Here is an 18,129-nt window from a genome sequence, read left to right on the forward strand (position 1 = left end):
TTCAAGTTGCATTCACCTAACCAATATGCTAAAGTGTTTGCGCAGAGAATAATAATATCTTGTCTAACATCAAAGGAAGACAAAACATTGTCAAATAATATTAATTTTCGTGACAACGGCACTTGTATTTGATCAGCACCATAATGTATATATTTCCCACTTTCCTCTTTGAGAATCTGAATAGTAGAGAACACTAATAAAGTACCCAGGGAACAAACAATCCTTCCTTCCCTGTTTTATTTTACTCAATTAACACACAACAGATGTCTGCTTTCAGAAGGAAGCTTTGTAAGAGCACTGGGCTATGTGCCTCTTTGCCTTTGGATACTGGAGTGAATTCCAGCATCATGAAACTTAATGAAAGAAATGAAATTGCCATTTTTGTCCCAAGTTTTAATCTTGTATCACAGGTCTTGAGTCACCAGGCTTAATCTCCAACTAATGTTGAACATGGGTATAAAAATACTGTTACTCCTCGTTATTTTAACCAAAAGAAAAGGAAATTGCAGAAACATCAGTTACAGAAATGCAAAGATGAAATGTGATTAGAATTGTAAAACTCTTAGAGGAATGTAAACATTAAGAACAAGAATATTCAGTACGAAACTACTCAATTTTACTTATTATAACAGGGTTTGGAAACTCTTCCTCATGGCTCTGTACTCTAGCAATTCAGCCTAGGTATGAAGACAGTGCCTGGCACCCTATAGGCCATCTACACAGGTGACAACCTGCTAGTGAGTCAGAAAAATCTGTTTCTACAAATATGTGGTGAAACCTTTATAAAACATAGAAAACGGAAATCTTACTAAAAGCCACATGACTTGTATCTAAAAAACCACAAAGAAAAACAAGTTAGAAACTAACAGAATATATAAAAACCAGTAATTACTCTTAATTGATTACAGCTAAGGCTCAAGCTCTTATTAAAACGAGAATTAGATAGCCAAAATTAGAAAGAGATACAATGTTATTTCAAAATAAAATTCATGAAAAGAATAACTAGAAAAGAAAAAGTCTTCAAAAATACGTTTCATAAATAAGCAGACTACAAAAATACATAAGATATGTATGTTAAGAGAAAGGGAAACAAGTGATATTTTTTGATAAATCAAAGGACTAGTGCCTAATTTCCCACAGAGGATAGGGAAGACATCATAGTCTAATAGTCAGCTTTTATTCAGAAGAGAACCTTTAAGTGTTTGAAAAGGACTATAATGATAAAAGGGATAATTATAATGATAAAAGGAAGAAATGTTTTCCTCTATCATACAAATATCTTTCCAGATTACAATTTTCCAAAATGACAGAAACATATGGAGTGGAAGTTACTTACCCTGCAACTTCTCCATGAATGAAACTGTTTTCACTTATAGGCACCTAACTGCATTTATATCGGTTGCTTTCCTGGGGTGGAAAGTTAAGACGGAACAAAATCCTTCTTTAACTGAATAAGATTCAAATAGAAAACTTTATAATTAAAATATTATACTCTTCCTTTAAAGAGAAGATGCAAACTGACTTGGGAATGAACTTCTGCATACATAATCTATAAACGTGGTTATCGGCCACTTCAAATGGAAGTTTCAAAGAACTACAAGAGATTCCAAAAGTGCAATGTTTCTAAAAATGTTTCTGAAACAGAAATGGACACCTCGTTATTTGTTGAATTATATTTAAGCTTCTGAGTTCCAAACTTCTGCAACTATCTATTATAACCTTGGTTATTTTGTAACTGAACCAACAGCCGTATCATTCCAGAAATCTCTTCACCAAGAAACTTTGATTAATTTCCTCTGAATAATTTTGATGACTGTTATCTAAAATAATCTACGGTTATAGCAGTAGCTGGATTGCTTAATATAAGAAAAAAAGTTAATGACACAGTAGGATAAGTGTTTTAAAATACAGAAAAATATTTAAGTATTTTGTTTTACATATTTCCTAGTAGAAAATGTTTATGATCAACTTAGCTTAACTGTGGTAGGGAAAACTCTATTTTAAATAACAGCAAGGAATAAGTAAATGGAAATGTAGTTATGATTTACAAAATTTATACAGTATTGAAATATGAAGAAAATATTTCTTCCCCTAAACAGCAAGTAGAATAAAGCTGGCACACTTTAATTGCAATGCATCACTGCCATCATAGCCTTAGTAATATTACGAAAGTCAAAGGAGACCTAGTGCTGATGGAATAAAGATGGAAAACAGATATGTAGAGCACATATCTTAAAACAGAATTCTAATTCTGTACATATGAAAACTAATGAGACGGTAGTAAGCATTCTTTCACTAGAGTAACGTTCAGATTCCAAAATTTCAAAATATTTCCTTGCACCTTTCTTTGAACATAATCACTGCCCACCATCTGAGTCACTAGAACCAACTGTAAAGAGATTTACCTGCCATTTGTTTTGTACTATCAAAACGAAGTCAATATATTAAAAAGGGTGAAACACATCTTTAAGTTATTATGAAAGCAGTTTTGACCTCACAGACCTCCAGAAAAATTGTCTAGGACCTTCAGAGTTGAGAACTGCTGGTTTAAAGAACGTTTTCCCAATGAAGTACTTTCTAAGTTGGATGAGTTCAAACATGATTGGTTTACTTTGCATTTGGCTAGAAGTTTCTAGAAACAGTATGAAAAATATTCTCAAATATCTGACTCAAACCTCCTTGTGTATAGGTTATATATATAAATGAGGAAGCACATTATCCAACCTGATGGAGAATGGCAGCTTCTCATATTTAGAATATCACACAGCAACACATGCTTTTAAAGTTACCAGCTTGGAATGCTGCTGTCCAATTCATCTAAGAATATCTGTAAATAATGGAGATTGCTTCCACTAATAGTGTGCAAGTTCTAGCACGTTTAGCCTCCTGATAAAGAACTATGAGGTAAGCAAGTAAATGAAAGCAAACCGACATGCCCTGAATGCATATAAATTAATGAAGTGGGAAATGTACTGGAAAAATTCCTGAATGCTATTGGTCATCCAACAAGGTATTTACTGCCTTTTTTTTCCCTCAACACGTCAATTTTGCCCGTCATACCTAGGTCATCACGTGAATACATCCCATGTAGATAGGCCAACGTAAGACTTTCTACAGCTACTTCGTGAAATAAAGATCATGCAACTCCTTGGAGTTCCAATTTGTCCTCAGTTTGGATAAACATAAACTGATTTAGCTATTAATACCTTAAATATTCTACAGTAAAATGACAATAGATATTTTATGTAATAGAGACCTCTAGTTTTAAAAATAAACTGTAAACATCAAAGAAATGTTGCATTAGCTAAAGACTACAATTCAGAATGTCCTGGGCTATTTGTTTACTTTTTGTTATTCAGAGAATTTTGTGAAAAATTGACATCACTATAGGATACCACTATAATTACTGCACTTGCATAAAAGACAGCCCTACTTCTCCTACATTTAGGAAGGCAATTATATTTCTCCTTTTGAAGACACTGTATTTAAACTGAGGGTTTTTTCCAAAGAAGACCATATTCTGCTAACGGACAATATGCTATGAAGTATTTAATTTTGTTTACTTAGTAATTAAAAGGAAATGCAGTCTGTTCAGTAGTATAGATACTGAAGTTAAATGTTATACCACTAGAAACGTTTAACTGACTACAGACTTAATAGACTTTTAGCATGTAAGATTTTTAGGGATTTTAATAGACTTTATTTTCTAGAGCAGTTTTAGATTTACATAAAAATTGAGAGGAAAGTAAAGAGTCCTCATGTAGTCCCTATGCCTGCCCCACACACATCCCCACCCCTGTTTCCCGTTATTAACATCTTGCATTAGTGTCGAACAGACAAAAGATAATGTCATCTTGAGCAAGGCTGGCAGTCATGAGGGTGGTGATAGGTGGTCATTTTGTGATATGTTAGGAATACAGGACTTAAAGAATGTGATTTAATATGGAATAAGTGAGAAAGAGAGGAGTTAAAAATGATTAATTGTTTTGCCTGAGTAATGGAACAGCTAGAGAAGTGGGTTTAAAGATATAAAGTTGAGAGTTGTCAGCATATAGACAGCATGTAAAGCCACGAGGTTTGAAGATATCACCTTTCGGACGCGCAGGCTCAGCGGCCATGACTCACGGGCCCAGCTGCTCCACCGCATGTAGGATCTTCCCAGACCGGGGCACGAACCCGCAATCCCTGCACCAACAGGCGGACGCTCAACCACTGCACCACCAGGGAAGCCCTGAAGATATCACCTTTGGAGCGAGTGTAGGTAGGCACAGAATAAATGAAAGGATAAGACACTCACACATATAGAACTGAAGACGTGAAGAGAAATCAAGATTGAGATCAAGCAGGGCAGAAGAAGGTGAAACCCCCAAAAAACACTGATTTTTCTAGACGCCTAGAGAGTACGTTACTTTAAGAATGGGACTGATTGTGTCAAATTATTATGATAGTTTGAGAAAGATGAAGCCCAAGAATGGAGCACTGGCTTTCAAAGTATGGAGCACATTTGTGGCCTTGAGGACTTTTCCATTGGTAAAGAGGCAGTGGTCAGAAGTATCACTGCTGTGATTAGAAACAGAATGAAGCTTGTGAAGAAGTTAATATATTTCTCTCAGGTTTTTTTTTTTTTAACTGTAAAGAGAGTTTAATAATAGCAAAAATGGAACGTGTACTTAAAGGAAGTCAGTTCATTTACAATACTTCATATATAAAATATTTAAATATACATGTATGTGTATATACACATGAATATATATATATACTTGTGTATGTTTTTTTGTTTGTTTGTTTGTTTGTTTTTGCTGTACGCGGGCCTCTCACTGCTGTGGCCTCTCTCGTTGCAGAGCACAGGCTCCGGATGCGCAGGCTCAGCGGCCACGGCTCATGGGCCCAGCCGCTCCGCGGCATGTGGGATCTTCCCAGACCAGGGCACAAACCCGTGTCCCCTGCATTGGCAGGCGGACTCGCAACCACTGCACCACCAGGGAAGCCCCTTGTGTATGTTTTATATATATAGGCTGACCACAGACAGGAACTGAGAAATTTCATCCATAGGATCAGATATGTAAGCAGAATATAATGGTTCCAACTGATATAGCTAACGTGGTAGATGTGATGGTGAGAAGTGTGTAAATATTCTGTATTCCACATTCCTGTTTCTTTTTGTTTCTCAGTAAATTCAGAAGAAAGATTATCATCTGAGAGCATGGAGGAGTGAGGAGGGATTAGAATAGAGATAGGAAGTGAAACAGTCATTTAGAAAAGTTAATGCTGGAATGCTAAGATGCTACTTGAGACTAGTGATCATGAATATAAACCAAGACCTGTTACCATAGCACTAGGTTCTTTAGTGCCACATGCACAGCTGATGAAGCAGAAGGTTGCATTTAATGATGAAGCAGAGCTTGAGCTTTACAAGTGAATGTCTACAAAGAATATGGGGGCAAGGAAATTAAGGTATATGCAGTGAAGGGGTTATAATGTAGAGACATCACATTTATGGACAAGGGGTGAAATCAGAAACGGAAGTGGATAAGTGACAGTGAAAAAGCAGTATCATCAATAGATTATATGCCCCAGGGGGTTGAAGTTTTGTAGTACTTGGTACTGAAGAAAGTAAACTGGAAAGATAAGAGTATGTTTGGAGAGTTCGAGACCCTGAAGAAAGTCTAGTAATTGGTGAAGATAATATCTGCAATGTGACCTTGGGAGTAGGTTGGTAAAGTCGAGTGAAGGACAAGATAATTGGAAAAGAAGAATTTGAGGAACTGAGAATGCAAAGTGCTGAAAGTTTTCATTTGGGATACGGTACTCAGTAATAGAGTCCAAAAGAATAGAGGAGTGCCATTGCCAAGATGGTGACAGAGGCTGTTTTTGACTTCACTCCCCATCACAGGAAGAACAACTAGCAGCTACTCATGGACAAGGCATCACTGGGAGAATCCTAGAACACAGGAAGGAGGCTGAGGCAGTCGCCTGCACCCCAGAGACCAAGACAGACTGAGGGGGAAGGTGAGAGGAATGGCTACACACTGACTGCATTGCCCCTCCCCCAGGCTGGGGCAGCACCAAGATCCTGTCACCTGGGACGCTGATTGAATCACTACAGTCTTCTCCTTCAGAACAAGAGTTCTTCCTTAGAACTCCATCCGAATGACTGCAAGTGCCTTTTATGATGGATGCTGATGACCGTACAATACATCACCTTCAAAGACTACCCCTGGCTTCTTCAGAATCATGCCTACAACGCCCATTTTGGATTTCTCTGATGTAGACTCTCTACCAAAAGGGTTTCAATCTAGAGTTGACATCCTGGCTCTGGCTTCCCTGCATCCCAGCCTCTAGATCAAGCTCTGGATCTCAACTCTCTTACTCTGCTCTACCCTTCTACTGTTAATGGAGTCCTGTCCCATTGTATTCTGAAATATGATTATCACCTCTGGAACATACAACTCAGTCATTCAATGCACTAATTTAACTCTCAAAAAGTGATTGCTTCCAATCAAATGCGCAATTATCGAGAAGTGACAGAACTATACTTTTTGCTTTCTTAAACGAATCAGGTAAATACTTGAAACAAACAACAACAACAACACAAAAAAGCCCACCAGAATCTGGTGGGGTTTTTTAATCTATAACTTTAACCAAAAGTAAAATATTTTCTGCTAATTAAAGCAATAATATGTGAAGATATAGTAAGAACATAAATCTTATATCTTTAGGAGATGACTATAACTGTTGAATATTTCTTCATAATTTGTGCCAACATAAATTTGTCTTGCATTTATACTCATTGAGTGTGAAATGCATCAAATTACAAATTTAAATGTCTAACTGTGTGCAGTTTATATTTTGTCATCTGATTTTCCAACTACAGCAGAACCACACAAATGAATAGTTATAGATTTTGCATATATATCTTTTTAAACATCAAAAGTTCTTAATTTATTATAGCATGAAGGGAAAATGACTCATAAGAATTTCATAGCCTTAGAGTTCTGAGTGTTTAAATACAAGTAGTCATACCTTTTTTAATAATTCCAGTTGAGCAACACTAAAAAAAATTTAAGTTTTCATATTAGTTAGGTAACTGAAATGTCTTGTAATAAATGACCTACCTGACAAATCTTTAAAAAAGACAGAAGTTCAAATATCATGATTATTATTTTAGAAAGTTAAAAAGCATGTAAACCTAAAAGTATAATTCCACTCTTGACGTTTTTTTACAACACAATATTAATACCCTAAATATGTCACTCTTTCTCATTATATATTCCATATAAGAAAATTTTGAGAAAGATTTTTATTTCCTTTGACATAATAAAATGTCCCTTGTTTTATTTTTATCTTACTGGAACATTATTTGAAATGCTTTACCATTAAGCTCAATTATGGTTTTTTTCATGAAAAGAATATTCCAATTAGAGGAGAAAAAAAATAATTGTCCCTGAATATTCTCTTTGAAATGACCCACCAGAAACTTAAAACACTAATCTTTTTTTTTTTTTTTTTTTTTTTTTTGCGGTACGCAGGCCTCTTACTGTTGTGGCCTCTCCAATTGCGGAGCACAGGCTCCGGACGTGCAGGCCCAGCGGCCATGGCTCACGGGCCCAGCCGCTCCGCGGCATGTGGGATCCTCCCGGACCAGGGCACGAACCCGTGTCCCCTGCATCGGCAGGCGGACTCCCAACCACTGCACCACCAGGGAAACCCTAGACAGCAAATTCTTTTAGACAGTAAGTGGAGTTCAAAGGTTCTTCCTGAGTCTTATGGGCCTTGATTGTTTTCAGCTCAAAATAATCCACATGCCAGAGTGGCACATTCTAGATGGCCTGTTTTGAACTCCATCAGAGACAATTTAGGTGGTTGGTAAAGTGAAGGAAGAGCAAGATCATGAAGAATGATTGCAGGAAATGGTACCCTTCAAATTATCCACAGAAAGTGGAGCAAAATTATTAGAAGGATTTAAATTAGCTGCATACATGTACAAGGATGCAAGACCTCTGTTCATGTGGTAGTGCTATGATGTCTTGATTTTAGGGGCACCTGAGACCACTCTACTGATGCTGGCCCAGTTAGAGGCACAGACTGTGCTGGTCCTTGCCCATATATTCCGGTTGGGGTGTCAGACAACAAATAATTAAATGCATAATTACAAATAGCCCTTAAGCACTGGAAGGAAAAGAAACATGGCCACCTGTTTCCGCTGCATCCTGTAAAAACCACCATTTTGACATTTATTTTGCTATATTTAGCTTCAGACATTTACGTTGGACTATCCCCAGCCACACTGTAAACCTATTCTTGGGAAGAACTCACTCAAGTATATTCTAACATCTAACACAGAGGTTAGGAAGTAATTAATATTAAATGAACTGGGCTGGTTTTTTACAGTTCAGTTCAGATCCTGGGTCTGTGGTTACCGCTTGTGTCCCCATGTGAACCTGAAGCCGGCCTCTTTATTATTTTTTTTTAATCTTAACCTGAAACACTTACCAGATCTTTTCCTTAGATAAATGTGAATTTCAGTCTATCGCTATTCTCACAATCTTAAAATTAGCAGTGTGTAAATTAATGAGATTTCACCAAAATATATTTCGGGCTGGGAAAGAATTCCTGTGTCCTTCCAAATAAAGGCTTGCTTAAAAAAATCAGCTGTTAATTTAGATAATTAATGTTCTGTAGGTTTAAACAGTGTCTCTCACATTCATCATTGCTGATGATATCAGACTTTTGAAAAGATTCACCTTTTTGACACCAGAAGCATTAACATGTGAGGCCAGAATTAGCTAAGCAGTAATAAGGTGATAATTGCTAAGTGTGAAGCCACACAGACAATGCATTTAGAAAAACACCAGCACTTTGAGAGTGAACTTACAGTGCTCAATAGTACCTATTCTTTCCATCTGTTTAAGTGATTTTTTATCTTTTGAATTTCTCTCAAAACTAGGAGACATCAATTTGTTTTGCACATTACAATGCTACAGGTAGACTACAATGGACTAAGCCTCACTTCCATAGCAAGCCATTTCATTTATGCCCTACTAGTAAAATCTGTTACAGTAAACACATGTGTTCAGTGGGGACCAAAGTTATGAATTTGAGTCTCAATGGTGGCAGTCTTTTCTCATTAGACCAGTGGTTCTGATATTTCACTAGACATTAGAATCATTTGAGAAGCTTTTAAAAAATACTCATACACAGGCTCCACCCATAAAAATTGACTCGGCTAGTGGAGATGAGGCTTGAGTATTAGTATTTTTACAACTCAATCAAAAGATGCTCAGAAGACCTAAATAGACATTTCTCGAAAGACATAGAGATGGCCAAAAGGCACATGAAAAGATCCTCAACATCACTAATTATTAGAGAAATGCTAATCAAAACTACAATGAGATATCACCTCACACCAGTCAGAATGGCCATCATCAAAGTCTATAAACAATAAGTGCTGGAGAGGGTGTGGAGAAAAGGGAACCCTCCTACACAGTTGGTGGGAATGTAAATTGGTACAACCACTATGGAGAACAGTATGGAGGTTCCTTAAAAAACTAAGAATAGAGCTACCATATGATCCAGCAATCCCACTCCTGGGCATATATCCAGAGAAAAAACATTGTTCAAAAGAATACATGCACCCCAATGTTTACTGCAGTGCTATTTACAATAGCCAAGACATGGAATACCTAAATGTCCATTGACAGATGAATGGATAAAGAAGATGTGGTATATTTATACACTGGAATATTACTCAGCCATTAAAAAGAATGAAATAATGCCATTTGCAGCAACATGTATGGACCTAGAAATTATCATACTAAGTGAAGTCAGACCGATAAAGACAAATATATGCAGAATCTAAAAAAAGTATGCAAATGAACTTATTTACAAAACAGAAACAGATTCACAGCCTCAGAAAACAAACTTATGGTTACCAAAGGGGAAAGGTTGCGGGGAGGGATAAATTGGGGGTTTGGGATTGACATATACACACCACTGTATTTAAAATAGATAACAAGGACCTACTGTTTCTCATAGGGAACTCTACGCAATATTCTGTAATAACCTAAATGGGAAAAGAATTTGAAAAAGAATAGATACATGTATATGTATAACTGAATCACTTTGCTGTACACCGGAAACTAACACAACATTGTTATTCAACTATACTCCAATATAAAATAAAAATTTTTTTTAAATATCTAAAAGAAAAAATACTCCAAAAGGTATTTATTGCACAGACAGATTAGAAAATCATATTAGACTTTGACCTTTACACTGGGAATATATTTTATCTATAGCTATATTTGACTTACAATTGTGCTGAGCACTTATATCAAATTTCAGTTTTATGAAAAAAATCCACGAATTTCTGAAAGCAGGAATGTCATCTAAAAGTTAGGTGATTCTTCTTCCCTCACCATAGGACTTTTATTTGTCGATTACTGTAGGCTAACTCTCACCCTCTGCTGCTTGGTTTGTGAATTGTAGGCTTCTAGGGGCTAAGAACTACTTGAGCCCTGATTTACATCTCTTTTTAACACAACATAGTCACTAAGTATTTTTAAAGTCCTCTTACTATTAGGATCTATTACTAAAATATAAATAGAGAAAATAAGAGTAAGTATTGAGCTACAGTAAGGGAAAAGAATTTAACAAAAAGAAGAAACTGAAATTGAGAGTAAATCCAATTAACAACTCAGCAAACTGAGTGATTAAACTCTTAGCTTTATAAACAAATCATTTGAGATTTAACTTACTTTTGCATCAGTTAAGATGCAGTTAAGATTTTGCATAATAGCCAACGTTTCCACAATTTGACCTATCGCTGAGAAGCAAAGAAAATTAGTAATTCTGAATATATCAAGAGTCATATTATATTCATATCCTTTAAGCCCAATAATTCCACTTAGAAAACTTTTTTTTCCAATGGGGAAAAAGGTCTGTACAGTTGAATTTGAACAACTTAGAAGTTAATCATCCTATAACTTAGAGTTGGCCCTACATGTGTGCGGATTCAACCAACCACGAACTGGGTAGAAAGTAGTATTTACTATCAAAAAATCTTCGTATTAAGTGGACCCACAGAGTTCAAACCCATGTTGTTCAAGGGTCAACTGTACATGAAAGTAGTCATGGTACAGTTATGTTGAGAAAAAAATCCAAACAACCTTCAGTAAAGGAGGCTTGGTTGATTAAATAAATTTATATCCAAGGAAATAAATATTATCCCACCCCTTAAAATACCAAGTATGAAAACTACATAGCAGCAGGAAAACTGATTACGGTAACTGGTAAAGCAGAGTATATTATTTCAAATGATGACTGCCATTCTGCATAAAATTGCCTAGGCATTAGAAGTTAATATACACTGAAGTAATATGATACGATGGTGTTATGATGGTTGATTTTTTAAAAATTTTTCCTTCTTTATATGATATGATATTGTTTTACAAAATTTAAAATATTCCTTGGCAAGCCTTATCTCATTCAGTCCTTCAGTCTTCTTGATACTAGTACAGTGTGGAGCACCCATGTGTCTTAGTAATTGTTTATATTATACTCCTTGCTTCTTAGGTACTATCTGTCCTGTCTCTACCAACTTTGGTTATTGCATCATTATATTATTCATTAGACTGTTTTTCCCACCATATTTATTAAAGCGGTAAGTTATTTTGGTATCTTAATGTGGATATATATGTAATTAGTTCTGCAATTCAATAATGAAGTCTCAATTAAAATTTGCCATCACATAATGGCTTCAATGAAATGATGAGAAAAGAATGTTTGACTTCTAACAAATACACATCAATTTAGAATTTTTTTTTTTTTAGTAAGTTTGTTTAAAGAAAAGCAACTCATCCAAAATGAATTTTTTAATTTGCTCATTTCTTTAATCAGACCCTGGGTTTTCTCTTAAGGGCCCCCAAGTGTCCATTTCTCTTTTCAGTATAGAGGATTAATATCTCATTTTCATTTAATTAAAATTTGTTGACTTGTGGGAGTTGGGAACTTTGTATTTGACAGTTCCAATTAAACATTAATTTCAACTAATTGCAATTTGAAGAATTTGTTACTATGAAATTAAAAAACTCAGCAGTGAAACTGACAGAATTTCCTTTGCTTCTCTATGATAAGTCAAATTATAGTAATGTTGACTGCTATCTAATGCAAAATCTTATTTCCATGAGAAATATTTTCATTCCCAGCCACCAGAAAGCGTATGACCTTTAATCAAAGAAAAACTGAAGACTGACAACTGCAATTAAATAATCCAGATTACAATACCCATATGAGTTGATCGTGCTTTGGATCAGTCCTCTCCGGTGATCAACTGATTGGATGGAGAGGTGCAGAACACTGAACTATTTTACGTTTTGAACATATATTTCAATGCATCTATTTTTAAGCTTCAGATACGAAATATGTCCAAATACTTATCCATATGGAATTATAGTTCCAAAAGGTTCTATTTCAAATCTGCACAAATTCCACTCGCCAAAGACCTCACAGGACCATGCCCACCATTTATGCTTGGGAACTATATTCTTCCCACAGATGGGGCATCAAATATTAAAATACACACACATACCCTTTCACTCATTCCTGCTCTCACATACAATACAACACAGCCCATCTTCCTGGTCACAAATGTTTGTTTTCCTTCCTTCAGCATTCAAAAATTTTCACCCTTTCTCCAAGAGAAATTACCCAAGCAACCTTCCAATCACAACCTTGATCTCAAAGTCAAAGATCTCATATCTATGTCAGATCTCAATACACCTTCTCTTGCTCCAGAATCTACGTACTCAAAAGTCAAGTAATTTATACTCTCCTCCCTCACCCACCCAATATACTATAGTGAAACTAGGACAGGAAAACTGCAATAAAAACTTCCATGTAGAAAAGAAAATCGAAAATATTTATGAAATCTAACTTTGCAGATGTTTCAAGGAGCTCCTGTTCTGCTCATGGGGAATGCTCCTTTATCCGGCCTGGGTTCTCCTCCCTGATAATAGCTGCCTAGTCTGTAGTTCTCCATGGTCTTTGTTCTCTAGGTGGTTCTTTTGCATTATTCACCATGTCCTTATTTGAATATGGCTCTGGACGTTACTCCTTCTCAGGTGTGGAGAGCATGCCCAGCCAGCTCCTTGTCCGAGAAGTTTGGAGGAATGAAGAGTTCTTTCAAATCCTGATAAATCAGTCTATTTTATCCCAGGCTGGAAGCTCATTTGCCAGCGTATCTTTCACAAAAACAAGTCCTTTTTTCTTTTGATTCCAGCAAATACCACAGGTCAGTTGTCCCATCTGCAGTTCTCTGGGAGACATTCTATTGTCTCTGAGCTACCTGCAGTTGCCTTGAATCTGTGGGATGTTCTGAGAGAAGCACAATCTCATTCTCTTCTCCCTGTGCCATTTTGTTCAGCTTCAAGGATTTATACAAAATGACATTAATTAAGAGCTTTTAGCAACAGGCTTGAAGGCCACACTGTTGAATTGGTTCTTGCCTAAGCTTAATTGATGTTCTTGCTTAATTGATGTTCGTTGTTCAAAGCCATCCTCAGTTTTATGTATTACCATTTGCAAATGAAAATCAGACCCTGGCAGTCACAGAACTACTTAAATTTCTGTATCATCTTACATATCTTTTTGAAAATTCGACAAGTCTTTTCTGAGTTCATCTCTCTTTTAGGCACTAGTCAAACACACCAATAGCAAACAAGAAATACTAGCTACATACCTATTCATCTAAAAACCACAGCTCATTCTGTCCATCATCAGCTTTCCAAGGTATTAGAGGATATAATGTACCAAACCTTTCAGGACTCCATAAAATGCGTTGCCATCATTCTAACCTCCAATAAGTTTTCTCACCACCTACTTCTGGCACTGGAGTCAATGTAATATAAGCTGACCATACCAGTCAGCTTTAGCTAAGTTTTCCTATAGCAACAAACAAATCCAAAATGTCAGTGGCTTATCACAACAAATATTGATTTTTTTTTACCCATGTGGATCCATTTGGTCAGCAAAGCTCTGCTCCATATCCTTTCCACTTCAGAATTCCCGCTGAGAGGATGATGTCTACTTTGCACCTGCTGGCCTCATGACATGAGACAAGGCAGAAAAGACACATGGGAAAAGAGGCACGGCAGAGCCCTGTTTGGGCTCATAAAGCCCCTGATGGTAAGTGGCACGCGGAGCTTCTGCTCGTCAGGCAAAGCAAATGTCACATGTGCCAAGCCTGATGTTGATGATGTGAGAAGAATGATTCTCTTACAGGGAGGGGCAACGAACAGAATCCTTCTTAAAACCACAGCCGTTTTTAAAATTACATGATTAGATGGCTGTATCAGATTTTTGGGAACTAGTACTTCATTAGCCCTGGAAAACTGTGTATTATCACAATTTCCTTGCTGATGACTCAGTCCCAAGCAATTTCTTAAAGCCTGTATTGGCAAACCCAAAGGTTATTTACCACCACTTGCAACAAATGCTTTTATATCAAAACTATTCACAAGAATAATGGCTATGATGAAAATAAAAACCCAAAACCACTCTACATTCCTCTCCTGAATTACTCTTCCACAGTCCAGCCTCACTACCCACGTACACCATTAAAAACTACATATATGTCTTCATAAAAAGAGACATCAAGGATGAAATGCCCATGGACAAGTCAGCCCTAGTAAGATCAGGGATGATGTATGAGCCTCACTGGTCCAATCATTCTATTTTCATGTGATGTTATTAGATTAGAAAATCTGGTGTGCTTGACTGGAGTAGTTTTGATGAAAAATTAAATCTTAAAATGTGGACTGTGTTCTGTTACTGAATTACCCCTTGGAAAAACAATTCCGTTTTCTTTTTTAAATTTCCAACTGTTTGGCATTATCTGCAAACAGTCTCTCTAACCAGGGAAGTAATTATTTTTGCCTCAAAAGTTGTCCGCTAGAAGCAGATGCCGTGCCTGGAACCCCATCTGAAGTACTTGCCGCCATGGGGTGGCAGACGCTATCACATTGACAGTGGAGACCGCTTCTTTCAAGAAAAATCTCTTTGTTGTCTGCAACTGCAGCTGAAATCACACCTCCCTGTTGCAGGTGTACTGTCAAGGTATCCCATTCTTAAACATGCCATAAACCATTAGCAAGTTGACCTTTCACAACAAAACAAGATGCCTACATTCTTTAAACATCAGAGAGCGCTGGGGAGAATGTATATATCATAACATGTAATCACAACATACATCATGTTTCTATAATATATAGAATTAAAGCTTAAAACTTAAAACACCAAGTTGTTTTTTTTGTTTTTTTTTTTTTTTTTGCGGTGCGCGGGCCTTTCACTGTTGTGGCCTCTCCCATTGCGGAGCACAGGCTCCGGACGCGCAGGCTCAGCGGCCATGGCTCACGGGCCCAGCCGCTCCGCGGCATGTGGGATCTTCCCGGACCGGGGCACGAACCCGTGTCCCCTGCATCGGCAGGCGGACTCTCAACCCCTGCGCCACCAGGGAAGCCCAACACCAAGTTTTAATGATACCTATGGTACCATGCCTCCCCACACGACCAAGCTAAAACATACCTGAAGCAATAGGGCACACGTAAAAAATGCACTACTAACACTACAAAAATGAGCATGTTGTTTACAATAATAGTTTCCTCTCCTTACACTTACACTTTTTTTGATTTTAATTTTTAAAAATGTGAAGTTTTTACCTCAAGCAATGCCATATGCTAATAAAGAAAATGCTTTTTCTATGCTATGAAATGCAATTTTGAATCTATGTGACATATGTTCCACTTATAAGATACCTTATTTTCCTTTTGGTTGAGTCCCCATTTTAGTTCTTCTACTTGAAATCTCAGTTTCTTCACTTCGGCCTCATTTTGATCCATGAGGTTGTTGACGTGGGTCATTTCTGCCGTCTTTGCCTGGTGCTGCCTGCTTAGTTTATGGTAGGCATGTTGAAGGTCGAACAGTTCCTTTTAAAAGAAAACAGGGATTCCATTACTTATAGTTTACTCTGATAAAGTCAGAAGAATGGCAACTTGTTTGGAAAAAATAGAAAAGCACTTTAGGAAGAATTCAGATTAGGCATCTGGAACTCTACATTTCTGCAATTACATATTATGATTCGCATATAACTATAGGTGGAAGGTGTATTTCTGTGTGGCTAAAATACAGTGCAACTCTTTACGTGCTTGAGGGAATGACCCATTTTTCATGTTGTGCAAATTTAGTTTTTATGTATGCTTTCCAAAAGAGGAATCTCATCTCCATAAATGAAGAATAAAACATAATAAAAATAAGTACAAGAAGAACTGGTCATCTGCTAAATCAGCCTAAGTATTAAAAGTAAGCAGACTATCTGTTTTTAATTATTTTTCTCAAAAACAAAAAGGTTTTGTGCTGCTGTACTCATGCCGTGAATGGCCCCCTCCTGAAACCACATGAATCTGGCTCAGAGACCTGAAGGGGCTGACCCTGGGGAAAATCCAGAGTGAATCCACCATGAAGTGACTGGATCACCAGTCAATCTTGTTATAATCAACATTCTACAGACATGAATTGACAGGTTACATTAATTCGCCTCAGATTTCTTACAGCTGCATATAAATCTACAATTATCAAAAATAAAAGTATAATGAAAAGAAACACATCAAGATGCTACTCCTCATGTCTTCAGACTGGCAAGATTATGTGTGATAATCTGTTGGTAAAATGTGAAGAAACTGAGATTCATTCATGGAAAAATGTCGACAAAACTATTTAACATGAAAAATGCATTAAAACTCCAACCCAGCCATTCTACTTCCAGGACTGTGTCCTACAGATACACACACAGTTGTGTGAAATGCTGTATGCATGTGGACATGTAGCACAGCATTATTTTTATGTTAATAGTGAATGATTGGAAATGAAGATCGTCATAATATCATCATATGGAGCTGATTAAATAAAAAGCCATTAAGCTTTTTAATGCTTAAAATATAATATGGCAGCCTTTTGTATAATGATATCTCTCAATATTCTATTAAGTAAAGCAAAATGCAAAACAGTGTGAAGCCTAAAAAAAAAAGCTGAATTTTTTTTTTAATAAATTTATTTATTTATTTATGGCTGCGTTGGGTCTTTGTTGCTCTGCGCGGCTTCTCATTGCAGTGGCTTCTGTTGTTGCAGAGCATGGGCTCTAGGTGTGTGGGCTTCAGTAGCTGTGGCTCGAAGGCTCTAGGGCACAGGCTCAGTAGTTGTGGCGCACAGGCTTAGTTGCTCCACGGCATGTGGGATCTTCCCGGACCAGGGATCGAACCCTTGTCTCCCGCATTGGCAGGCGGATTCTTAACCACTGCGCCACCAGGGAAGCCCTAAAGTGAATTTTGATATGACACCATTGATTACTGGTAGCCTCCTGGTCTATATGAAACACAGAACTCCAACCAAACAGGTAAATGTCCTGCAGATGTGAGAAGAGGGTGTGGACTAGAGCGCAGGACCTGGGAGAAATTGCTGACCGCTCTCAGGAAGCCAGGAGGAGGAAAAGGCTCCCACGCCCACCAGCCACCCACCACACCTCCATGGCAATCTATCAAATAACTGAGAGATTCCTGGAATCTTGCTGCTGTTCTGAAAACCCTGGCCCCCATAAGAGTCAGAATCACAACCATTGGTATTTAAACCTGAGCAGTGCCGAAGGGCAGCTGGGAACAGGCAAACTTGGACAGGCAGCTAGACCCCTGTTGATGGGACAGGCTCATGGTCCCTTCCCTTGCCTCACAGTTTATGGCTTCATGGCAGTGTTCTATCAAATTACATCACAAACCACATTTAAAATGCAAACAGATTTCTCCTTTCTTCAGAGTACAATTTTCCAATGCCAAATTATATACCTTATGCTTTCACAGAAAGATATGCAGTAGGGAACACAATTCTATTATTTGGAATGACAATGGAGCATTTAATGAAAGATTTTCTTGATCTGGCAAACAAAGAATTTGCCACAAAAGTAATGCAGAGCTTAATGGAAGAGTAATAGCAAATCTGTAAAATGATGGCTTTTCCTCAGGAATTATGCAACTACCTAAAAAACCTTTGTGGGGCTTCCCTGGTGGCACAGTGGTTGAGAGTCCG

At 37.2% G+C, this 18,129-nt stretch overlaps 1 protein-coding gene across 5 annotated transcripts in view; it reads right to left on the reverse strand.

Annotated features, from left to right (window-relative positions):
- CCDC102B (coiled-coil domain containing 102B) overlaps positions 1 to 18,129 on the reverse strand; it is a 252,400-nt gene that overhangs the window by 37,137 nt on the left and 197,134 nt on the right. For all 5 annotated transcript variants that reach the window (XM_029216583.1, XM_029216610.1, XM_029216577.1 and 2 more), the window contains one exon: positions 15,813 to 15,983. In XM_029216583.1, the coding sequence (XP_029072416.1) occupies positions 15,813 to 15,983 (171 nt within the window). The remainder of the gene's footprint in view (positions 1 to 15,812; positions 15,984 to 18,129) is intronic.

The sequence above is a fragment of the Monodon monoceros genome, unplaced genomic scaffold, assembly GCF_005190385.1.
Source record: "Monodon monoceros isolate NGI ecotype Baffin Bay Population unplaced genomic scaffold, NGI_Narwhal_1 Super_Scaffold_1, whole genome shotgun sequence".
Lineage (NCBI taxonomy): Eukaryota > Metazoa > Chordata > Mammalia > Artiodactyla > Monodontidae > Monodon > Monodon monoceros.